Source organism: Solea solea, chromosome 18 (genome assembly GCF_958295425.1).
Source record: "Solea solea chromosome 18, fSolSol10.1, whole genome shotgun sequence".
Lineage (NCBI taxonomy): Eukaryota > Metazoa > Chordata > Actinopteri > Pleuronectiformes > Soleidae > Solea > Solea solea.
The window spans coordinates 6911679-6938009 of record NC_081151.1 but is presented as its reverse complement, the minus strand read 5'-3'; the positions used below and the strand labels follow the sequence as shown (position 1 = coordinate 6938009).

The following is a 26331-nucleotide window of genomic DNA, read 5'->3' as shown; positions in this document are numbered from 1 at the left end:
CTTAAGATTTACAAAGCTTTGGTTCTTGAACAGTGCAGGAGAGTAAAATAATGCAATAATAGAGAACTACTACTGCTGTTGCTGCTGCTGCTGCTGCTGTTTCCAGTGTTCAGTTGTGTGTAAGCTGTTAGCTTCAGAACCACTGAAAAACATAGCTACAGAACGAGCACCATCTGCTGGATGTTCAGTGCAGGTGCAGGTGTTTTGTCAGAAAAAAATGAAATGAATCAGTGATTATAAAATGCTACAAGCAGTTTTATTATAGTCATGTTTTCTTTATTTAAATGTTGCACAGAGTAGCCTGTGTGCTTCTTTTATTTAATTCGGTGACAAAAATAGCACGGTTGGCTGAGAGATAATCGCCCACTCTCAGCTCAAAAGCACAGCTTGAGGCTATGCAGTCATTCAGTCTCAGAGCCGGAGGATATTTATGTTGTAGAGTCAAATCTGTGGGAGCAATGACGTTGACCATCTCCACCACTAGGTGGGGGAGTGGGGCAGCAGGGTTGAAAGAAGTTTTCTGTTGGATCTGAACCCAATTTTTTGGCTCTCTTTCCCCACACACACTCACACACACACACACACACTGTCTGGTTTCCATGGCTTCAGAGGACATTACATTGACATACATTCGTTTCCTAGAGACTAGTCTAATCTTAACCATAACTTCTACTTAACGACCTTATCCTAACCTCACCCTGACCATACAACATGTCTTCACCTGAAAATGTAATAAAGTATGGGGACCTGCTTAATGTCCCCATAAGGAAGACAGGTCCCCATTATGTGAGTGTGTAAACACACTGCGGTCCCCACAACATGAGTCATACCTGGACGCTCTCGTACACACACTCAGTGAAGAAGATAGCGCGGTTCCTCGGACGTCATATGATAAGGCTGGAGGCTGGAGCAGAGCCAGCAGGGCCCCCGTTCGGAGAGGAGGACCCATATCTCTGTCAGCGCCAGCAGCGCAGGGCCCCATTATCTCCACCAGGCAGGGGAGGCGTATCCTTTTCCCCCCTCTGCACTCCCTACTCTCTCTCTGTCTCTCACCCATACACCAAGTCACTAGACTACAACCTGCTTCAGACGACGCCCATCATCCACAGCCCATGAGATTTGCAGCGAGAGCGGAGCCGCCACCTCCGTCGCGCGCCTTTCTCGCTCGAGAGGAATTCATTTGCGCTTTGTTATTGTCGGGCTGTGCGCGCAGGCTGCCCGCGGCATCACCTCACCATTAACAGTCAAGAGCGCCAGTCGGTCAGAGGAGGAAGAAGGAGAAGAAGAGGAGAAGAGGGAGAAGGAGCAGGAGGAGGAGGAGGAGGCGGAGGAGAGGAAGGGCTGGCAGAGAATTCCGGATTGACGCTGAGAAATAAACAAGAAGACACCCTGTTGGGAAAACATCTGCGGATCTGCAACTGAGTAAGTCGTGATTCGTTGAGTTTGCGGCGGTTCTCTCCACCGTGGCTGACCTGCTTTTGGTGGTTTGTCCGGAGGCTGGATGTGCAGCAGCGGCGCAATATTTAAGCTTCCCAGCCCGCCAGCATCCTCCTCTGCATCTGACAGAGGGGATGACTAATAAAAGAAAAGGAGGGGGGAAAAAAGAAAGTCAAATATCGGCGGTGTCTCTTAAATGTTAATGTAAACAGTGCGTGGGTCGCTGCCTTATTAACAGCGCGAGGTTACAACTGGGGCTCATGGGAGGCGCAGCATCTTTCAAGGCACGATACTGTACATGCACATCAGGCTCTTATTGGGGTGGGGGGGAAATGGCTGCGTTATTATGTCATGTCAACATCCTCTTTTCTATTAAATGCCTACAGGGCCGCTTCTACTGTAGCACTGCACGAGGAGTCTCCTGCAGCCAGGACGACAGGTGTAGCCCGGTGACACGTTAGCGCGAGCGCCTTTTGATCCATGCATCATGTAGAATCGATTATTAGGATGTCTCTGGTTTTTGTTTTTTGTTTTTTTTTGGCCTTGGACGTTGAATTTCCCTGTGGCGCCAGTTGTGAACGGGCGAGATGATGCTGCCTGTGCAGGAGCTCAGAGGAGAAGAGAGTAACAGGGTGTTCTGTTCTTGTGTTGTGATGTGAGCGGTGTGCTCCAACATGGCGCGCGTGAGCTGATGAACCTTGGCCATTACATACTCCTGTCTGGAATGTATACTGTGCAGCTCAGTGGGCTAGGCTGTGGGTTGTTTTTTTTAGGATGGAATAGATTGAAGCTGTGCATCTCTGTCAGCCTGGGTTTTTTTTTTTGGCTCGGATGAATTTCAGTTCAGGTTGCCCCTAGTGATGGAGCCTCCATCCTCCCAGAATATCACATGCAGCCTTTAGAGATGGCTCACCGATACTGATACCGATACCACAGCATCGATCTACTGATGCCAAACTTAAAATAAGCCCACATACAGAGCTCGCGTGATCACATGCATCCCTCGCACACACTCTGGTCCCATTATTCATGTGATATTTGGTGCTTATGATTCATGCATAAACATTGAGAAGAAGAAAAAAATAGAAGCACACATTAAAGTTAGAATATCACACATCCACTCATCGCTTATAGGCTTGTGTTTAACGAGTGTCAGTATCAGTCAGTGTCAGTTTATAGGTGCAGCCAGAGCAGGTGAGGGGAATTTACTGGTGGCCCAACTCCTTCTAATCAGGTTCCTGAGAGAGAGAGAGAGACAGAGGAGTGGTTTTCTCCAGGGGTCGTCACAGGAGCTGTTTCTATTTCCACCTCAGATGATGTGATTATGTTTGATCACAGCAGGTGTCGGCACCACCAGACAAAGAGCGTGTTTACGTTTGCTCGGGAACTCCATTGTCTCCCCCCGTCCTAGGTTTCTGTCTCGCGAACCGATGACGACACCAGCAAGTGCACGGTGACGGCACAGAGTCCATAAACGGAACACACCCATTACATTTCTGAGGGAATGTATAAGCGGGTTTTCCTCGGTGTGGACAGGGGAAACCTGTTTGATTCCTGGAAAGGCTGAGGAAATAAATATGGCTTGTGACTGCTGTCATCATCCACTTTTCCTTTCATCCCACATGTTGATATGCATGTTTGTTGAAAAGGTGTCAAAATGAGCTGATTTAATAAGCTCTATTTTGAGGTATTGCTCGAGTCCCACGATCATATCCTCTCAATCAAGGGATTACTGCGTTTAGCTCTAGTGACTTTATTGTCACCTAATAAAAATACACTTAAACACTCAGCGTGAAAGAAGGACACGGATGACTGAATGCACACTTTAAAAGCGTCGCTAAAGCTGATAAATGTGCACGTCGCCACAATAATGGCAAAAATGACACCACGTGGCCTTAAAGTCGGCTGTAGTAAGGATTTGTGAGAAGTAAAGCAACCACTGATGAGTCACCCAGGGAGTTAAGTGGGAAGATAAACAGAATGATCCAGTGGCGGTTGCTGGTCTTTGAAACAGGGGAAGCTCATTGCAGGCCCAGTTGTTTGTAGAGCAGGGAGATGTGATAATAATGTAAAATGTGAAATGCTTTAATAGTGTTTTTATTTACAGTGTCAGTGTCAGAGCCTTGACTCCGAGAGAAGCCGAGCTTCCCTGGAAGTGACGCTTTTGCCGAGCTCACCGCAGTGAGAAAAACCTATCCGGTGCCGTCGCATAGAGAACCGTTGAAACTGAGCCTTGAGTGGTTTTAATGCGGAGGCTGCCACGGGTGTTTATGTGTTGGGTGACTGTTTCCTGTACTGGCAGACAGGAGATAGATAGATAGATAGATAGATAGATAGATAGATACTTTATTCATCTCACAGAGAAATTCACAGGCACTGCTTTCACTCATTTAGAGAGAGGAGACGGGCCGGGGAACCGGAGCGTCCCTCTTGTCTAATCTTGGACTGTCAGTGAAAAATAAGGGGAAATGTGAATGAGTGACACTTTTTACTATACCATCTATATCCAGAGTGCCCTTCAGTACGCCCTGAAGCCCGGGTCGTGCTCAAAGAAATCCTCAGTGAGTAGGACTGGCGTAAAAACCTGTTCGTACTGAGCAGCTTCCTTGACGTGTAGGAGTGCTGCTAAAAAGAGCACACGCGCTAACAGCTCCCGATAAACACACTTAAAAGATGGAGGACATCCAAGTGACATGACAGTGCTGCTGACGCTGGAAAAAAAAATCCAAAATCCACTGGTGAAGTGACACCAGTAAGATATTATAAAGTGGCTATAATGATTTTTTTGTGTTAAGCATTGAATAATATGTTTAAAGGGGGTTGCTGAGGAGGGCAGATCACTAAATTGGCACACTCTCGATTGTTTTATATGGACTTCACGTAAAGGAAAAATGCCTTCTACAGCAGCCCGTGTGGACAAACCAGCCGGAGCATGTGTTTTGCTTTTTTTTAAGTGGAAGTGAACTACACAAAAGAAGACAAATCATATCCTGTCTGGTATGCAAAGGCCACTGTGGTTCCCTAACGAGCTTGGGAGAGGGAGGCATGAGCAGAGGAGACGTCGCTGATTCTTACACAGTGGGCTTGTAGTTCAATGGCTTCCTCCTCAATCCATGCCCCATCCCCATCCCCATAGAAAGACTCAGACACAGGTTAAAAACATAACCTCCTGATTCTGCGATCCATTTCTTTTCATTATCATCTTCTCGGCTCACTGCACAATTTTACCATCACCATTCTCTACGGCATGACACAGCAGGAAGCAGTTTTTAGAGGGAAAACAATACCCCGATAAAGTTAGTATTTAGCTGCTTTAAACATAGATTTTTCTCCTTTAGGAGTTAGTTTGACACACCAAATAGACAGATATTGGCCAAATTCACATGATCGAATATCTAATATGTAATCCGACAGGATCCTTGAACCCCAAAGCTGTCACTATAAGCACCGGCAACAAGCTGTAAAAGAAAGATATCTGTGACTTATAGCTACGGTGGTAAATGCTTTAAACACAAATGTTTATGTAACAGATAAGGAGGTAGAAGTGTGAGATATTGGACTTGATCGCGCTCACGTGTTACATGGCATCGCCATGTCATTACCAAATGACAGCGGCCCTGATCTCATGGGCCCATATCCTGCTGCCTGCTGCATGTCGCCCCAGAGTGATGGATATTCCTAATTACCCTCACTGACCGCGCTGTCATTAAGAAACCATTCATGCTGTGCCGATGAAATCGGATCAGTTTCCTCGTGGAAAATAAGTGGCGTTGAGTTGCAGAAGCCCCTCACATTTACTGCCTTTTTGCGGAAGGGCTGTACTGCGGAGTGAAACAGGAAGTGGAAGTCGAGGCCTGCTCAGCAAGCACAGTGATAAGGAGTAACATCTGGGCTCTGTGGTGTGATATTATTAGATAACTCCACTTTGCCCTTTCTGTCTCTGTGTTTCTTTTCCCCTCTATCTATTAATTTCTGACTCCTCTTTTCCTCCTGGATAGTCTCCTCTTCTTTCTTTTTCCCCGAGTATCTCTCATTACAAGCTGCTATGTCATGACAGATAAAGCAATAGATGATTTGTTTGTGTGTGTTTTTTTTTTTTCCCTATTCTCTTCCCAGCAGAGCTAGTCTTCAGATGAATTGTCATTTTCTTGTCCATACATCGTTTTTTAATCCCAGAGGGAAATGTGCTCGGCTCTGTGTTTGTGAGAGAGCGAGCTAGAGCTAGACAGAGAGAGAGAGAGAGAGAGAGAGAGAGAGTGTTGCACTCCTCCCAAAACTCATGAGCTCACACTCATATGATGATCATCAGTGTTTTTGGAAAAAAAAAATATCAAATAGACTATTGATAAGCAGCCTTTTTTGGTCTGTAACCACCACACACACACACACACACACTCTGCATGAACTTCCAGTCTCAGGAGAAGAAGGAGATGGAATAGTTAACATGAGAGCTGCAACTAAACGATTATTTTTCATAACCGATTAATCTGTCGATTATTTTCCTGATTAATCGATTAGCCGTTTGGTCCATAAAATATGAGAAAACCTTTAAAATGTTGATGGTGTGCGTCAAACCTGGACTTAATGATGTTCTCAAAGGTCTCGTTTTGTCCACAAACCAAAATGATTCACTTGTAATGATTTCATTGTTCTCCACAGCGACGAAATGAAGAAAATACTCACATTTAAGAAGCTTAAGCAATCGGAAATCTTGTTTTAATCATGGAAAAAAAGCTCATTTAGTAATCGATTAATAATCGATTCATTGTTTCAACTCTACATTAACATACACCTTGTAAATGAAATACACTTTTTTGTTATAATCCCAGAATGGGCTGGACAATCGCAGTTAGCATAAACAATTGCTTTGCGTGAGCCTCTTGAGAGCATTACAGTAAGTGAGGACTGGGAGGCACCTATTTGTCCTAATGGTTCCTGTGTTAATGCCCGATGGCTGCTCCAATAATGCAAGCGTGCAGGCTTCCTATATCCGGAGTTTACTAGAGACCACAACAGTGCTAAAGAGGCTGTATGGAATATACTATGGAAAATGGTCTGTCTGTGTACGTTAAAAGCTACTGTCAGCAGGTGATGTTGATGCTAATGCTGTTACATTGCTTTCCCAATGTGCAATCACGCTACTTTTTTTGCAGGATAACTCTCATTTATTCTAAAACTAATTCCAATACTTTAATTACTCAACATCTAGATTCCTAATGTGATACTGGAGCCACAAAGGGTGTTGGTTTACTGAAGACGTTTTTGCTGCGTTGTCCATACTTCACCTCGAATTGGAGGCAATAAACCGTTCTACAAAGACAGAGAGTTCGCTCGGAGTCGCTCATGTGTGTCAAAGAGGGAGGAGATTGACCTTTTTCTCTGGAGCAGATTCAAAACTCAAGATTCCGCTCTTTTGTTGTGTGTGTTCTTGCTGTTAATCCGAGTGACAACCACAAGTGCAAAGTGCCCTGCATGTAAATTCAATTTCCTCATGGCTACGAGAAGCATACTCCAAAAATGTCCCTGTTCCACATGACGTGGGCAAAAAAAAAACTGCTGGTTATGTATTTTCCTTTATCTATAAAGCGTCAACTGAGAATACTTTTGGATTTACTTGAATCAGATGAATAATTTAACACTTTACTGGGCAAATGACTATATTTGGTTAGCTTCCATGGACATCCAAAACCACGTTAGCGTAGATTAGTGCGAGATATCGTGAAATTTGACCAATCGGAAGAGGCCAAACTTCAGTGGAGTTCCAGAAGGCAAAAAGTATGGTCATACAACTCGGTCTTCTCCTGCATCCACGGTATCATCTCAAAGTTGACCAATCTATATTCTCCTTTTGGATTCTCTTTGTACCACAGATGGGCAAGGAACCATACTATGATGCCGTCATGGAACTTGATGCCATAAAATCAGTCTTAACTAACTGAAAAACTAATCAATTATTGCCGAGAATCGTTGCAGCCCTGCTTCTTTGTATGGCCATTGCTTACCCTCATTATCTGCTGAATATCTTGCCAATATTCCACGTTGTCTTTGCATTAACTTTTGCTCCTGGTTCACCAGGTGCGGAGCTTTAAGGCCTTTATGCCATTCCAGGTCATGGAGGTTGCTATGTCGCCCTGTTCCGTGCCGTCTACAAGCTACAAACTATGGCAACACGGGGATCAATAAAATGTCACAAGAGCTGTAGACTCAGCATGCGTCCTCATAAAATTAAAAAAAAAAGAAGCAGAGATCAGGACACGAGAGATTGGCAGTGTAAAGGTTTAGTGTCGCAGAAGTAATGAAGGGAGCGGGTGTGGCCAAGCGAAGAAGTGCAGGCATAAGGCAAATCGATGAGAAGGAATCCAGGGAGAAGAGACACGCGCGAAGGTTGTCTCGGGGGGCAGAGTCTTCCAGGGGGAATTAAAAGAGGCAGAACAATCATTTTGGTAAATGTCCAAAACAACCAAACACTCTCGCCCTTCCAACAACACGTCGTACTGAATCTGTTGTGAGCGTATCCAAGCTGGCAACGTCTGACACTCGGTCGGCATAGTGATGGGGCAATAATAGATTATTTTGTAGTAGCCTTGTACAAAAAAAAAAAATGTTGTACAAGGCATTATGTAGCTTTGGAGGAGATTTGGTAAGTCCTGAAATAATCCCAGTGGTGGCACCCGGGGTCAGAGGACTATAGACTTTTCATGTCTGTGTGTTAGGGTTACACTCGAAGGCTATATATACACAGGAGGCGGAGAGCGATGATACCGCGTAGTGTATTAGCAGCACGGGCTGTCTGTGATCTCACACTTTCGGAGCTCGACGGATGCTGAGAACTCCGCTTATGTCGTAGTCAATGTCAGGTTATTTTGGCCGACGTATTTTTATTTCGTTCCGGGATGAACATTTCTTGCCCCGCCCGCCCATGCTGTGCTGCTGTATACACATAAATGCTCCCCCAGACAGGTCTGATATCATTGAGAAGGACACAGTGTTACATCTTCCTGTTAATGAAGGCAAAACAGAGGCAAAATTACTTTTTGTTTGTGTGCTATAAATTGACACTGGAATAAATATGATGTCAGAACTGACTCGACCTTCTCACCATCTCTGTGTTTCACTTATTTATTAGCGACCTCTGGGAAAGATGTTTTTTTTTTTACCCTCCTGATCCCTGGAAATACTAACATGTGACCTCAGCGGACGTCCGTCAGTTTTTATTGGCACCGCACTGTTTATGTTTGACACAACTTCTGTTGTGGCTCTGATTGAAGGATGCAGAGCAGCGCTGGAGAAGCTGTGCATGTGTGTGTGTGTGTGTGTGTGAGTGTGTGGCCCCGGGAGTAGAAAGAGCGGCAGGGAGGAGCATTGTTGTCCCGGTGGCTCCTCTGGCCTGAAGGAAGGAAGCCGTGGAAGTGGGGAGTAGAGTGAAGGAGACAGAAGTGCCACTCACAACAAAGCGAGTGTGAATGGGATTTGGGCCTAGTTTCCTTCGCCGGAGTCTCTCACTTTTGACATGCAGGACACAGGTCATTAAGCTCAAGAGTCCTTTTCATCGTCATTGCTCTTTATGAAGAGGAGACGTTTTCATGCCAGACACTTTTATTTATGTGTGTATTAGTCCGCCTGAGGACCGAGACAACGCTGATTTGATTTTCTGAATGCCATGTAAACAAGTTACCTGGATAATGCCGTTCATAGTCGGATTACTCTGATGTTTCGTCTTGCACCAGAATTTCCTCCGCGGTTTTTGACCCGGAAGTAGAAGGCGACAACGTAAAAACCCTGCCATCGCGCCGCTCGCCGTTTGTTTTTATCGCAACGTAAAGGTCAACAGGAAACGGCTCCACCTACAGAGGCGGAGTCAGACGTACAGTACATAGCTAAGAAATCGTGTTTTTTTTGTCTTCAACTGTATACATACACACCTTTGTTGTCTCTCTGTTTCATTTTTGGGAGAGTTACTTTGCAGCTGCACAATATCAGTGAATAGGTCCGTCAACACCCGACTGAACACAATTCCTTTTCAGATTGCAGCTATTAGAAGGTTATTAGATGAGAGGTGTTTGTGGGACCATTCGTGGCAGTTTATTTGTGAGCCTTTTCTGTGAAAACGCAGCTGACTTCAGGCAGCAACATTTGAGATGGAATTAACATTGTCCTCCTCAAATGTCTTTCAGTTTTTCGGGTCAAGTTGCATTTTTTTTTGCCTCCTGCTTCCACTTCTGGCCTTCTCGGTAATTGCCTCTTTAGAGTCTGAATGGTTAGCAAGAATGTCCCTAATTGGCCAACAAGCCTCTTAACAGTTTTCAGTACAGCCTACGCTGTCTGGTTCGCAGACATTTTAATCAGGGCTCCTCCTTCATTAATCAGATGCATTTAAATTCATTTTCAAAGGATAGCCCCAGTGTCTCTAATTCCAGATTGTTGTGGTGTTAGTTTTAGATAATCCTGGATTAGCGGTGGTGAGACCTGGTGTAATCTGCCACGACTGCTACGTGATGACACGCGGACAAATGGCCCGATTATCTGTCCTGCAGTCGCACAATGTGACTCATGCACAGAACAACGTGACCTTCTCACTCCCAGACTGTGTAGCATAAAATAGTGAATACACAAGTGGCATTTGTGTCACAGCAAGGACAATATTTGGACAAAGTGTACGTGTGATGCTACAATTAATAAAAAAAAGGGTCACTGCTGAATGCAGGGCTGCCTCTAACTTTGCATTCTGCCAATTCAGTGCAAGGGAAACACATTGTTCACACCTTGGAAAAGAGTTTTAAATCTCGGTTGGGCTTTAGGCCAACATTAGACATCCTTAAACAAATACTCAGCAGGTTTTTTTTATATACATATGTACATTTAGATCCATAGGCATTACGGTAATCACTTTGAGGGTATTTCAGTGCAGATAGAAAGTGTGTGTAAAGTGACTGCTGGTTGCCAGAAGACTGTGAACACAATGCTATTAGAAGAGGATGCTGGCGCACTGTGCGAGCCAGTTAATGTGTTCCTGGAAATGCTACAGGGGCGGCGCACTCTGCGGGGGGAATAGGGCCGGTCATTAGCTCGTTTCCCTGACTACTTATGCCATGCACCTGCTTTGACATGCTGTCAAAAACAACCAGGATTTGGACGAACTGTTAATGCGTGTGTCACTCAGCTATCGCCAACCGCCTCTCTCACCCCCCCCCCCCCCCCCCCCCCCCCTGTCTGACTGTATTTTTTTTTTATCTATCATATTCTGTCTCAGTGTGTCCGTGAGTGACTGCCTGCCGTCTGGACGCCTTCCATTCATGGCCATAAATGTAATTACAGTATAATGAACCATGCAGCAAAGATGCTTGTCCATGTGTCTGCTTTCCTTTCTCCCCCGCGTGTCCATAATTTATGAACGGCACCGGGACACACGACTAATGAGCCTCGAGCACAACTTTCACTTGTAGACAGAGGTTGCTCACTTGTGGCCGTGTGATATATCGCGATGAAGCAAATGTTCCATTGTAATTGTGGGCAATAAATGTATAATCGCACGTCGTATTTACTAAAGAAAACCACACTCATTTGGTTAATGGTGTGTGGCAAATGTGTAGCTGGAATTTTAAACAAACATTGTGAAGGTCTAGTGTATTAATTAGCCCGAACAGATGTGCATCTTGTTTTTTAATCGGTGGGGGTTGGGACGATTTGATCATTGGGATTTTTCAGATATGACAATGAAATGAAATGACCTTTGTTGTCGTTGTACTATCCGATGGAGAGATGGAGATATTATCTGTTGGGATTTGATTTGCAATATTATTCTATATTACTACTATAATAATACTATATTATTATTATTATTATTATTATTATTATTATTATTAATATTATTATTATTAATAATAATAATAATAATAGTAAGTCAAACCTCAGTTGAGTATTTACAAATGTCTAACCATGAGATTCTATGAAAATATGACGTAAGGATGAGAACGTAAAGTTGGGGGGGTGGATTAACTGTGTTTTCTGCAGCATTTCAAAGTCAAAGTCTCTGTTAATATAGACGAATATCCATCCATATAGTTTACAATATAAAGGTGTTTATGATGCAAAATTAATATATTCCACAAAAAAAGGTCATTATAACTTGATTGTCATGGTCAAGAAAGCTGGTGGTGTCTTATGTCAATGTTGTCTAGTGGTTCCTGTTTTATTTTGAAATTTCTCCTCTCGTTCCAGGTGACATGCCCCTTCCCCTTGTGTTTTCCCACCAGTCTGATTGTCTGCCTCGCCCTGATTGTTTCCACCTGTTCCCCATTACTGTGTGTATATTATGGTCTGCGCTTGCCTTTGTCTGTTGCCAGTTTGTCTTGTGTTGTGAACCAGCGAATCTCCTGTGCCTTTGTCGTGTCAGGAATGATCAGTATTTTCTCCACGCCGCTGTCTCGTTGGGCTTTTGTACTTTTGTTTGCTACTAGTAGTTTTACCCTCAAAAGAGTGGTTTTGTTTGTTAGCTTTAGCTGTTTTTGGTCAGTTTTACCCTCAAGAGTGGTGTTGTTTGTTAGCTTTAGCTGTTTTTGGTCAGTTTTACCCTCAAAAGAGTGGTGTTGTTTGTTAGCTTTAGCCGTTTTTGGTCAGTTTTACCCTCAAAAGAGTGGTGTTGTTTGTTAGCTTTAGCTGTTTTTGGTCAGTTTTACCCTCAAGAGTGGTGTTGTTTGTTAGTTTTAGCTGTTTTTTGTTAGTTTTCCCCTCTTCGGAGTGTCTTTTTGTTGCACTTTTTTTCAAGTTTGTTTATTTTTTTCACTTTGTCTCGGAGTCGTGCAGATGGGTCCAAGTCCTTGTCCCGGTGTGACATTGATATTAAGTGGTGGGCCATGAGTTTGAGACCTCTGATTTGAAACCATTAACAGCAAAGTATAAAGCCTGAGTTAAGTGTGCCGTACAACACATTGCAGACTTTCACACAATTTGCTCATTTTCTTTCTTTGACTTGAAAATGATATAATTGTTCAGCCCCCAATGGAATTATGTTCTCAGCTACTGTATATCATTTCATTTGCTTCTTACTAAAGCTCAACAGGGCTATTTGTGAATGAATAATGTGTTTTGATGAAGAGTGAATGCTGGTTTTTGCTGTATACCTTGCATCATCATTGAGCCATTTTTCACTGCTCATGTTATTTGACTTTAATGGTCCGGTGTGTAAAATGTACGACTTGTTTAGTCCGTAAAATGTTGATCGTTGTTTTTCCACACCTGGAAATTATTATTTTTTTCCGTTTTGTCCAAAATTATTCAGTTTAATGATTTCATTGTTGTTTTTTTTTTTTTTTGTTTGTTTCATGATTTTCACTTTTAAGAAGCTGAGAAATCCCAAAACTTGTTTTAATTATTTAAAAAGCACTCAAATGATTCATCTATTATCAAAATAGTTGATTCATTTAGTAATCAAATAATAATCGAATGAGCGTTGCAGCTCTACCAAACGTCTTTTGAGTTTTGGAAGCGAACGACGAGGAGAGGAATATTCCCTCCTTCACCAATAAATGCTGCTAAATTCCGCACCTTTTTAAAAGAATGACATGCAGCTCTCTCCATCTGGGCCTATGCTCTCCTGTCAGCTGTGGCTGAGATCTCTCCTCCCCATCTCTCGCTCTCGCTCTCTCTCCTCTTGCGCTCATGCTCACAGTGACCTTTCCCGGGTCAGCATGGTGAGTCATTTAATAAGAAACGAATCCTGCCAGTACTTCCAGTCTCTAATGAACTGAGCCAGAGGAGCTCCCAGATGCTCGGTTAACTATGACTGCTCTGTTTCCACTATGACCTGAGGGATGGGAAGGGGAGAGGATTTAGTCAGAGATTAGCCCTGAAAACTCAGTCACAACAAAAACAGGAATAATTCTAGTTGCTTTATTAGTAAGATGTGATTTGTTTTAGTCGTTTTTTTTTTTTTTGCTGGCTCAGTGATAAAATGAGAGCGAATCTGCCTCTGTGTACAATACATGTGCTTATGCAAGAACTCTGTGGTTTGATCAGATGATTTTGGTTTCACATTTTCTCTAAAGGGCTTCCATGTGATGGTGACGTGAGAGCAATGTGGTGTGTGTGTGTGTGCACATGAACCCTGCATGTGACAGAATGTCCTAATAGAATCCTGAGGTCTTACAGCTCGAGAGATTGGACGGTGAAATAACAAATGTGGGTTTTTTTAGCGCTTTTTGCCCCTGCGTGACTTTTTTTTGTGGGAACAGAAAGTGTAGCAACCGCACCAGCCCTACAGCAAGCATGAGATAGCGGACATGTGGGCTTGTCTCCCAATTTATTTTTTGATCCAGATCAGTGAGAAATGATGCAAGCGCAATGCTAACCAGGGGACAGTTGGGTTTCTGGCCACTCATCAGAGGGAATGACACAAGCGCAACACATTTCATTGGCACTGGAGAAGTGTAGGTGGAGTGATGATGTAGACTTGTTGTGTCAGAGTTTGGTTTGGACCGGCGCAGAGAAATGAGGATACCATATGTGTTGTGTGATACAGTTTCACTTTGGGCTGGAAAAGGCTCCGTGCGGCATGTTTTTAGAGACTCACAAAAGAGCTGTAGATCAGAATCAGATGTCCTCATCTTTTCTTGGCCTTGAGTGTTTGTCAGTTTTTCACAAAGACATAACCGTGAAGTGTCTTTATTTACGGGGTCAGATTGCTCAGTGCAAACGTAATACATTTGTTTAAGATGTAAATTTGTGATATTATATTAGAATTTCACCTCTAGTGATGCTGTATTTTTCCTGTATTGAGTTAGCACCTGATCATTTGGTCTGTCAAAGGAAATGGTGGGAAAAGTGGATGTGACGCTTTATTTACTACGTCTACAAAGATTTCAATCCAAGGAAAGCAGATAATCTGGTTGGAATTATAACAATTGTGCTTCAATAACTGATCAGTTATCGAGTCATTCATCAACAAAGATTATCTGCCTAATTAGGGGTGGGAATCATAGGATATGTGATACATGACCCATAATAACGATAATATTGTTAATTCTGTGAAACAAAATGAAACTTCTTTGTTCGCAATACACTAATTTCTGTCCAGAACATCACCAAGTCATGAAATAGTGATGCTGGTATGGCCAATCTTCAGTTAAGTATCAGTATTTGGTGCCGGTACATCAATAATTGTATCTTAAAAGTCGACTTTTACGACTTCTTTATATCCCTAAATATTTGATCAGATTTGTCTTCAAAGCATGTTAGTGCGCACACTGGCATAGTAATCAGAGCGATAATTGCCTTTTGTCACATGACAAGTCTCACGTGTGATGGGAAAAGGTCACTTACTTACGTGCTGCAGGATGATGCAGTGTCTGTGTACAATTTAGAACACATGCTTCTAATAAAAGAGACTCCTTATGCATTCCTACACCATGTACGTGAAAACATTCCCTCTTTTATAGAAACGTCAGCTCAGATCACTCTTATAAATACGTTCATTATGACGTTTGATATCATCAGAACTCACGATGGACTTCCTACTTGGACCAGATCATGTCTGTCCTGGCTGACAGAGAATGGAATAAAAACTTTTTTTTTGTCGGGAGCATAATATAAGTGAAAGCTTTGTCCCCCGTCTGAGACGAGCTAAAGTTGCCCGTCCTTCCCTTCTGGCCTCAGCTCTGCTTCCGTCCATCCTCCATCCTGGAGCCCCAGTCTGGAACCTATTAGAGCAGGAATCTCCAGCAGCGCCCCTGCTAGTGCATTAGCATGCCGTCAGTGACAGGAAAGAGACGCTGATTTAGTGCAAACAAACAGACGTTTAACCCTCAGTCACTGGGAAGTCGTTGAAAACGGTAGATGGCTGGTGAATGAAGGCTTCATTTAAGGCGAGTTGTCTGTCACTGTGTGGAACGTCTCTGGTGTTGCTGGTCATGGAACTCTCTCTGTTTCTCTCTCTCTCTCTCCTTCAGGATGGCTGAGGTGTCACAAGAGGAAAGACTCCAGGCCATTGCTGTAAGTTATTTCTATATACTCTGCTCTACTTCATGTACACTATGTACACACACACACACACACACATACATTTGCTGAGTGCACATCAGGACGAGCTACTCGCTGGACAGACAAATCGTCGGCGCTTGTCAGGATCTGACTGCCAAGTCGTAATGATCCAACCTTTTAGATCCCATCTTCTCCATTAGTGGACGTCTAAAGCTCAATGTAAGCTTGTCCTTGTGACGGTGGATGTCTTTCCCTTTCCGCCTGCATCAAGGACATTTCTGGCCTTCTGGCTATAAATATAACTCTTCACGATCCTGCATATGCACATTTTCCTAAATGAATCCCTGGAAATGTTTTAATTGAATATTCGCGGACAATCTGTAACCGATAAGAAACCGCTCTTTCTTTCTGTCATTGCATCACTTAGACTTGCAGTCACTGCATTCATACATTAATAAGCACGGCCATTAAATGTTATGGGATGGGTTATGATCAAAATGCTTTGATGCTTATATGGCCAACGAGAGATTCCATTTTCATTTATGTGATTAACGCCCGTGCCCAGTTTTATAAATAGCAACAGCACTGGGAAAATAATCGTCTTGGTATTACTGAGTCATCATGTACAGTGTGTATATATATATCTATATATGTGTGTTTATGTGATGGTAACAGGAGAAAAGGAAGAAGCAGACAGAGATTGAAAACAAGAGGAGGCAGCTGGATGATGACCGAAGGCAACTCCAGCATCTCAAGGTACAAACGGACACGCGCGCTTCCTCGTGCACTCGTATCCTGTACCGTAAAATGTGAGAGTGCTTTAGTTTGGATTTTTGTTGGTGGTTGATTTTGCTGCAGTGAAAGCAGGAAGTGAAGTTGTGAGGCTCTTCCATACAGTGCAAATTCACTGTACTCCGACGGTCAATAAGAGGTGGTTAAAACCCTATATGACTATACCATTTAAAAGTCTGACCTCACTGTCTGACAACTGATGGTTTTTTCAGCATTCGTTTTTCAGGTTTGTGTAATTCACTATTGGAATTTGGCAAACCCCCAACGCCGTATCAAAAAAGCATTAGTGCTCATCGGGGAAGAAGAACTGCCAACTTATCCAGACCAATCAATGATGTAACACTGTAACTCACTCAGTCCTGGATATTTACAGATGTATTGGCGGACCCGTTTGAGCCAAAAATAGGTGTTCTCACAGGTTTGACACCGGAGAAATTGCTTTGTCTTGCGCTGCAATTGCCACGGAGCCCGACATGCACTTCCTGCCTTCCAGTGCACCAGCACCTCCTGTTGCTTTATGCATTTACGTTCTCACTTGTTGGCCGTGAGCACATGTTTCCAGTTTATCTGTCATTTCCACCTTAGGTAGAGGCAGAAGCTGACATCAGTCGTCAAAAAGCAGTTCCAGGAAAGAAATCCAATGAATGAAAAAAACAAATTGGCACGTTTCTCATATCTCAGAGCTTCACTTTAATTCACAACATCTCACTGCAATGAATCAGTTAGGAACAACAACAGCTGTAAAATAGATGTTCCCTTGAAGGTGTGACAGAATTCCAGATTAACTTGTGTTTTGTTTTGACTGGATTCTTCACGGAGGCACTTGTTGCACACACACACACGTAAAATAAGTTGCTTTTTTTGGCTCATTTCATTCTCAATACTGCTTATCTGCTGCTTGAAAAGTCAGTCTATCCCACCGCTGTAGGGGAAAAACACATTCCGAGGCCTCCTTTTCCTTGTGGCTCAGCAAATCATAAAGCAATAGCAGCGTCGGTTTCACTTCATCTTAGATGCAATTCCACCGCCGGAGTAACTCGTGTTGTCTTTGTGTTAGATCTTTTATTTATCATGGCCCCTCACCTTCTCTGTGAACTAGCAAAATCGTTGCCAAACTCAGCATTGTTTTCAGCCTACTGGAGCCGGTACACTGATAAGATTAGTGGAGTTCTAAATAGAGTTCCCGCATGGTGCAGCCTGAAGTATCAGAAGCCTCTCTATAACCTTTATCTGAACTGGAAACGGGCTGTTGCTCAGTCACATGTTTTTCGGGAATCCAGCTCCCCCCCCCGCGCTAACGTAGACTCTGCCGTTTCTTTTTAAAAACGTCAGCCCAACGCGGTGAGGTACTCCCTAACTGCTGCTGTGATGGAATGTTCAGCATGGACAGCAGATAACAGCGGCAGCCCCCTCCGCATGCTGTTTATCCACATACACACACACACACATTCAAATCACACGCTCATTATATCAGCTCCAAGGTGTATAGGCTATTTCAGTTCGGCAGGTCACAGATAAAAGCAAAGGTTGTGCACGCGCTCCATGTGCCGACAAGTGTGCATTTGTGGTTAAAGGGTTTGGGAGCTGTGCCGCTGCCCTTGTGTGCTCCCGCTTTTTACTTTTAGTCTTTTTATAAAGCGAACCTTTGTCGCCGTGCGCCTGTACGCGAGTGTGACCGCTTTTGTGTGTGTTGCTTCATAAAAGAACACAAAAGCCTCGGGACAATGCAGAGGGCTTTGGCAGAGGAAACAGATTTTTGTCCCACTCCCACCAACAGGAAACAGCTCTTACACCCACCGCACCCCGCGTTTTCGTCTCACGCACGCACACACACACACATACTGAGACATATACACATGGGGAAGTGTAATCATGCTACACAGGAGTATTATGAGGTCCTTTGTGCAAACCACAGCAAGAATTCCTTCTCCAGAGGCAGCATTCATGTGGTAAAGCCCATAAATGTCGCCTTTGACACTCCTCATGTGTACACCTGCCTCACCGCTAATACACGATCATACGTACACGTGACGCGACGTCGAGATGAGGTAATAATAACACAATGCTGTTAACACGGAAAGCATTAGCAAGTGGGTCTGTTTTTAATTAGCAAACAATGGCAGATATGATTATGCAAGCAGTCCCTGCAATTAAAACCTCGGCATGGCAGCGTGTCGTCTAAAAACTCACAGCTTATTATGTGACGATTAAAGGGATACTTCACCGATTTGCATTGAGCTTTGTATTACTAGAATGGGGGTAGTGTTTTTGAAAAACTGAAATATGTGGAGAAATAGCTTCATTCATGTAAACAGTGTCCGCCATCTTTGCTAACAGTTACGCTAACAGGACCAAGTAGTTCCTGTTAGCGTAACTGTTAGCAAGGAACAGGAACAGTGACACTTGGTCCTGTTAGCGTAACTGTTGGCGATAATTTTACATTCTGGGTTTACATCCAGTTTACATTCTGGGAATGAGGTCCCGCCCCCCTACGAGTGGGTCTAAAAAGTGCGGAATTAACCAAGTGTCACTGGTGGGCACGTACCAAAAAAAAAAAAAGAATGAAAATATTTCTCGACGGAGGTTGAGAAGCACAATTTTTCAAAAACACTACCCCTATTCTAGTAATAAAAAGCCACAAAGTACTCCTTTAATGCTCCAGAATGAAAATACGGCAGCTCCCATTGACATGTTTTCACAATGTTGTCAAAGGAACGGTTGGTTTCTTAATAGTTAGATAAGAATAATGATTTGGGGGAAACGACAAAAACCAACTCTAAATCTCCTATATCAACACAATTCATCTCTTTAAGTCACTCGTACAAACCCCCAAAAGTGTAAAAACAACATGTTAACACCCCTCGGACAGCTGTACGAGCTCATTCTTAAAACATCTCTGGGCCGTTGCTGGTGATGTTTACCCTACAGAAATAGAAAAAGCAAATAAGCATAAAACGTTGACTAATGCAGTACAGTTAAAAAAAACAAAAAAAACAATGTTCCTGTCCTCACAGCTGTTCTGTCAATTGTGTGCACGCGTGTGTGCGTGAGACAGTTCCGCCCTTTGTCTGCTACGTTAGCAGCTTTTACTCCCAAGAACAATGGAGAGAGAGAAAGAGAGAGCGACACGGCTTCAGCACTCCAGCTTTACGACCGTCTGAGCTGACGTGTGTGTGTGTGTGTGTGTGTGCATTAGTGATGTTGGGCATCAGGACAGTAAGGTGTGGCAAGAGAGCGAGCAAGACTGAAAGAAAGTGAGTGAGAGAGAGAGAGAGAGAGTGGTGGGGAGGGGAGGGGAGTGGGGTTAGATTCAGTCCCCGGGAGACCACGCAGGGCTGGGGTATGGAGAGTGTTGAATTACACTGTGTGTAAGTATGTGCTTTAAAGCTCTGTGCAGCTGGGTGTCTCGAGCCCAGAATTCCTCCGTGATGAAAGTGAAAGAGTCAAAACAGAACAACTGGTAAACTTTCACAGATAGAAACACGATAAACATAGAGATTGGGGAGGGGGAGGGGGGGGGCACGCCATGACATTCACAACCCAACTGGAGTTTGTAAGCTTCATAGTGGACAGAGATGCAACGCAGCGAGAGAGGAAGGGGTGGGGTTCGAGTACGAGAGGGAAAAAAAAAAAAGGTTGTTTTTTTTTTTTCAATAGAAATTCTTGTTGCATCACCAGAGAGGAATTCACGTCAAGCACAGGTCCACATTTTCAGGGAAAGTCGTGAAAACAAGAGCTTTTTTTTATTTTATTTCCCATACACTTTTATTCCATACGGGTTGTCTTTCACTGCGCGGTCTTCACAGCTGCACTGTTATATTTACCTAAAGCACGCCAGTTATTTGCTTTGATATTAGCTTTATCTACAGGAGGGAATGTGCACGGGGAGTCATAACACAGATACTGGGCTGTTAGGGAATTGATAAATGAAATAAACGTTGAAAAGAAGAGAGAAGGAAGTAATAATCCAGCATATGTTCATTTTATTCCCTTTGTTTCTGCAGTAATCATTTAAAAAAAAAATAACCTTTATAATCGATTCCTCCGTTAGTGAAGATTCTTGTTATTTTCAAGCTCCAGGGAATGTTTGACGCGGTTTACGGTTGGAACTAGTTTGTGTTTATCTTTCAGATTCTCGTGTTGATTTCAAATCCCCTGCTAAATTAAGTACAATATATCTTATTTTGGCTTCTTTTCTTCTTTTTTTTTCTTTCCTGTTTAGTGCCAGATGCCTTCATGCTCTGGCTGGCTGCCATAGTCCACTTGGCAACACAGCGTTGGCAATAGTCGGTGTGTGAATGTGTGTGTTTGTGCAACAGAAACGCTGAGAGGCAGCAGCCTGTGAATGTGCTTTATTTTTGCTGTAGATTATCTGTCGTTCTTTGTCAGAGGAAATGCCACTAAGCTCTTCTGAAGGAGCATTCGGCGAGATCGAAGTTCTGCTTAAGAATCGATTCTCATGAAAGATTCATGGTCAAATCATCACTTTTATACTCGTTTGACGTTGTTGTTTTTTTGTGTCCACTTTTCAGTCAAAGTCGCTGAGAGAGCGCTGGTTGTTAGATGGAGCTCCAGCGGAGGAGGAGACTCAGAAGCGCCTGCACGAGGACGAGGTGAAGACCAAACTTCTGGAGCAGGTCATCCTCAGGTCAGCATCTTTAGATTTTCTCCAGTGTCCAGCAGTCTTTGAACAACAGGTGAAGCGTGTAAAACATGGATGTGATTGGTAACTCTGTTGACCTGCAGCCATGTTCAGGAAACGGGGATGTTTTTGATGTCCTGTGACGTGTCATCCTTATAAATTTTAAAGAAATGGGATTCAAATACTGTATATCTGAACAGTGTTTGTACATTTGAATGATGCGTTTCAATAGAAATAGAAAGGGCAGAAATTGTTGTAACGGCTTTTTGATTAACACAGTTATTAAAACAAAAACAAAACAATTGTATTATTTGTGCACTTACAAATTGAAAATGTGTGTGTATGGGTGTGTTTCTGAGCCAGGCTGGAGCGAGAAATCGAAGAACTGGAGACAGACGAGCCAGCAAGTAAGGGCGTGGCCAAAGAAAATGGAGGTAAGTTTTCATTATCCATGGCAACATATGATCACATTAGAAAACCATGGCAACACAGCCTTGACAACAGTGTCCAAAAAGAAAAAGTGAGCCAAATAATGGCCTCTTCACTGGCTTTATTAAATTGCCTCTCTCTGCCAGAGGCCATTAAAACAATATTGTCTTTCTTTCTTTCTTTCTTTCTTTCTCTCTCTCCTACTTAACCCTGACCACCCTCTTTCCCCCTGCACTCTCCCACCCCTCTCAACGGTGCTCTGGTGCTCCCTGTAGGTGAAAATGGAGTAGTGCAGACCTCTGGTCAGACCCCCAAGAGAGAGGTGACCGGCATTGAGGCCAAGCTGCTGGGTCCCAGTCCTGATCAGGCCAGCGCAGACAACCCTGTCACTCTGGTGTTCATGGGCTACAAGACCGTGGAAGAGGAGCAGGAGACTGGCACGGCGCTGGGAATGGAAGGCGTGGACGGCAACGTGAAGGCTGAGTTTGTTGTGATCGAGGACGGGGAGGGGAAAGCAGGGGGCGAGGCCGCCACAGAAGAGCAGGCCCCGCCCAACGGGAGCATGGCCGAGAAGGAGAAGGCCAACGGAGGTGGTGAGGAGGGGGAGAAGGAAAAGGAGAAGAAACAGACCTGCAAATGCTGCACGGTCATGTGAGCTGCCTGTGTGTGTGTGCGTGTGTGTGTTTGTGGATGAGTGCACACCTGCGTCTGTGCAGCTGTGTGTGTGCCATTTTATGTGACTGTGTTTGGAGATGTGTGTAGCTTCGCCTGTGTGTGTCTGTGTGTGTGTGTGTGTGTGTGTGTGTGTGCGCGTGCGTGTGTGTCAGGACTGGAAAAAAAAACAAAACAAAAAACAGAAGTACACAGCCAACATACCAACAATGAGAGCAGTGCGAGGCAACGCGCGCTCCAGCGACAACAAGAACCACAAAGACTCATAAGTACACTTTACTCTGTATACTTTCTCTGATATGTATTTGACTTTTGATTTCTATTGATATTTTTCTATTTTTCTGTCTTGACATTTATATTGTATTCAGTATGTATATCTTTATTATGGAACTGTGTACTGTAAGTTCATTGTTATTGTCGGGGGGGGGGGGGGGGGAGGGGTAAAAAGATACTGTATTAGCTCTCTGGATTGTACTGCTACGCCCCTGGGAGAAATCTGGAAACCAATTGGAGTCAAAACAGCAAAATATGACGGACACAGACACCTAAATATATATTTCTCTGTGTAGGCCTGCCAACTATTTATCAGTCAATTTCATATTACAATATTGTCTAAGATATTATTTTAAATAGTATTTTAATATATTGATATGAAATTATGTTTTATACAATGTATTTATTGTTTTTTCCTCTCTCTCTCTCTCTCTCTTTCTCTCTATCTCTCTCTATATATATATATATCATCTCCAACCATTAACTGCATGTAAATGCTTGTAAGCACTACCAGATTCGCGTAACAATCATTGCATATCTTGTGCTCATATCTTTAGTCACACAAGTCGTGCTGTCACCGAGAGTCAATCTAAATTGGCAGCGTTAGGGACATGCGTTAAGTTTGCTTAGGGACGTACAGCTCGGAGCTTCTCATAGTTGCTGTGTGTGTGTGTGTGTGTGTGTGAGTGACACGTGTACATGACAAAGATAATAAGATGGACGCGTACATTTTGATCACATGTATAGAAGTATTTTTTGGCTCTCTCTCTCTCTCTTCCTCAGTGTAAATCTTCCAAGGTAGCACTGCATGAAGCCTTGCAACATTGATGAGCGTCTTGTCACTTGTTAGGTCTTTATTATTATGCTGTCAAGTCCACGCGTGAATGTAAAAACCAGGGGTTAAATTGGGATTAGTTACTACCGTAACGACAAGAGTCTTTTTTGTCTCTTTATGAACCAAATAAAAATCTGATGATTCTGTAATTTCACTGTGTGTCGATCGGCTGCTGGTCTGTGTCCTCCTCACTCCCAGTTTAACCCCTGATTCCTCCTCTGTATACAAGTTAGTACTTGGAATAGATTTTCACATCATAAGATATTTGGGATTTAGCCTTTCATTTGCGGTGACCTTAAAACTTGTGTGGCTAAGAACAGAATATGAAGAATAGATTAACCCCAGGTGTCCGAGGGTATTTTAGTCATTATTGCAATAGAAATAATATATTACGTGAGAAAGTAAATAGTCTTTAACTATTTAATCTGCAGATTGCTAGCATTAAATATCAAAGCATATATATACGCCATTGCCATTCAAAGCCCTGGAAGCCTGTTTGTTGTCTTTGTGTCTTCCTTCATTTGTCAGACTTCTGCTCGTCCATGTTCATCTGCACAACATCGCCGTTTTCTCATGGTCTCACTCTTACTTTTTCTCGGTTCAGTTCACACAGATCCATCTTCTAAACTCAGAGACACGCAGTTAAAAAAAAACTCTGAAGTTGGTGCTAAACTCTCCATCCCATCCGCCAACTATTGTCCTGCTTGTTCCCCCCCTTCTTTCACAAATGAAGTGAGGCGGGGTTTGTGGGAATCTACTGCCTCCTGTATAGACTTGTTGAATGAAAGAGTTTCTTGCAGCCTTCAGTGCCAGACGCATTTTCCTCAAGTCCTGCCTCCATTTACCATCAAAGAAGTGACCTGCCATTAACATTCCAACGGGAGGTCAACAAACGGACGAAACATAGCCTACGCGTTCCATGTGTACAGTTTCACTGCAATTGTACATCTTGCGGCATTGTTTCTTTTATTGACTCTCATGTCTTTTTTTTTCGTTTCATGTGGCCTTTTTAGTGGATAATATGTGTTGTGTTTTTTTTTTTTAAAGAAAAAAGTGTATTGTTGGTGCCTTTGTCAGGTTCAGTTGGTTAGACTTGTCTGTCTGTCTGTCTGTCTGTTTCTTTGTTCTTGCTCTGCTCCTGGTCATGATGACCCAGTGTAAACACTGCCCTCTACTCCGGACTGTCACTACAGTATGGTAGAATATTACACTTTATCTACATCTATACATAAGTGCGTTTCAAACTTTGTATCCTGTACCCATTTTTTTTTTTTAACTGTTTGAGGTTTTTAATCATCATTATTATATACAGACAAGAAACAGCCAACATATATGTAAGGCATTACACATTATGTAATGCCTTACATATAAGTTAACCTATGCAGATTAAGTGTCAGTCAGTGTACATACAGTGTATACACATGTACATGTGTGTGTATAGCTACAAATAACCTGTACGTTTAACCTGTAAGTCAAATTCAGCAAACTAAGGCTTTGCTTGATAGTGGGTCTCTGGGACAGCAGCAGGAAAAAAAAGCAAACTTGTGTTAGACCAATGCCTGTTCATCTATTCTGTGGTCGTCTAAATGTTAAATCTTGAATAAAACTACTCTTTGTTTATAGCGAGTCAAACCAGTGTGTATATGTAATTAACCATATGTGTATGCACGCCGTGCTAATGATGTGTGTGCTTTTTGGCAGCTTAGCTGATGGAGCCACAGATGGGCAGAAGATAAACATCTTTGAGAGGAGCCTGTGCATTATTATAATTATTGCCATGATACTACTAATAATAATTAGTATTATTATTATGTCCAGCTGAAGTATATTAAGCAGATATGGAAATGTAGCTTCAAAATGGGGATAAGATTAACCTGTTTTTGGAACTTGCAGTTCCCATAACATAACACTAGAGAGCAGACATCGACCATTTTGTAAATTAATCTTTCTGTAGTCAAACATACTGTCTGTGAGTGTACTTGTATTTGTTACCTCCTAAGGACCTTGTGTGGCATAAACATTGAACCAGTCAGGAGGACCCGTTGTCCTCACGGGTCCAAAACCAGGTCCTAATAAGGGCTAATGGAGTTTAGGGCTAATATTTGAATTGTGGTTAGGTTAAGGTCAGGTTTATGCATTCACTGGTTATGGTTAGGATTAAGGATAACACTTTGTTAAGGGTGTAGAATAGCTGCACAAACGTGTGTGTGTGTGTGTGTGTGAGGGGAAGAGAGAGAGGGGTGAATTCGGGGGACAAAGGAGAGGCAATGAAAAGAGGCATTCATCAACAAAAACAGTAACAACAACAACAGCAGCAGCTATAATTAAATATCTTTATGCTGTCTCTGATAAATAGCAATTTGTAAATTGTCTTGAGCCCATTATGTATTTGGAATATTATGATTGTGAGCGCGTCCTCTGTGATGAGACAGATTTTTACCATTTAAAAGATGCAGAGGCGCAGTTCCACCTCACAAAACAGAGACAATACTGTGTGCCGCTGTTTTTAGGTCATAGTCCCCACAATGTTTTTCTATCCTCTCCCACAAGCACAAATGAAAAATATTAATATCTTCGATTGGACCAGTGGAACATTAAAAAAAAAAGTCAAAGGGACTGAAAAGGAAATGGGGGGGATTATTTTACATAATTTTACATGAGTGGGAAGAGAAGAAAATTCCATTTGTGAGATAAGAAGACCTAACGTATACGTTTGTTGAAAGACTGCCACATAAATCATCCCAACTAGCCCCATGAGGTCTGAGCAAAATTGAGTTGCTGCTATGGTAACAAGTACCAGTCATTTCCTTTCCTGTGCGATTACACACACAAATAAAATAGACAGTGTAACAAGGTAATAAAAAAAATAAAACTAAATCTTTGATGTGGTCGAATGTGACCATATTCGCCTAACCTCATTTGTTTCCGATATTTGTGGAAAACAAAGAAATCAACATGTCGTCCTTGGTAGCCCAATTAGTGTTTCATCACCAGGTACATACAGTATACATCACATTTATCACATTACCTCCCAGACACACAACATTCTGGGTCCATCAAGTGAATGAGTTAAAATAAATAAATAAAATCCAATCACGTGTTTGAATGGCTCTGTTTTTTTAGTGTGAACATGACAACTCATGGGTGCTAAATATAACTTAATGTGTATGATATGTTATGGGCACTACACTAACTCTCCTAGTAATACTAACAAGCTTGTGTATTGGTTTTGATATTAACCTGAGTCTAACGGGGTTGTGAAAACTAGCTATAATTG

At 42.8% G+C, this 26331-nt stretch overlaps 1 protein-coding gene across 1 annotated transcript; it reads left to right on the top strand.

Moving 5' to 3' along the window:
- The first annotated feature begins 902 nt into the window (after nucleotides 1–902).
- On the top strand, nucleotides 903–24674 carry palm1b (paralemmin 1b). The gene is made up of 6 exons (XM_058615679.1): nucleotides 903–1422; nucleotides 15381–15423; nucleotides 16087–16167; nucleotides 20736–20851; nucleotides 21209–21279; nucleotides 21550–24674. Exons 2-6 carry the CDS (start codon nucleotides 15382–15384, stop codon nucleotides 21927–21929), a joined length of 690 nt encoding a protein of 229 aa, XP_058471662.1. The 5' UTR covers nucleotides 903–1422; nucleotide 15381; the 3' UTR covers nucleotides 21930–24674.
- Nucleotides 24675–26331: the final 1657 nt, after the last annotated feature.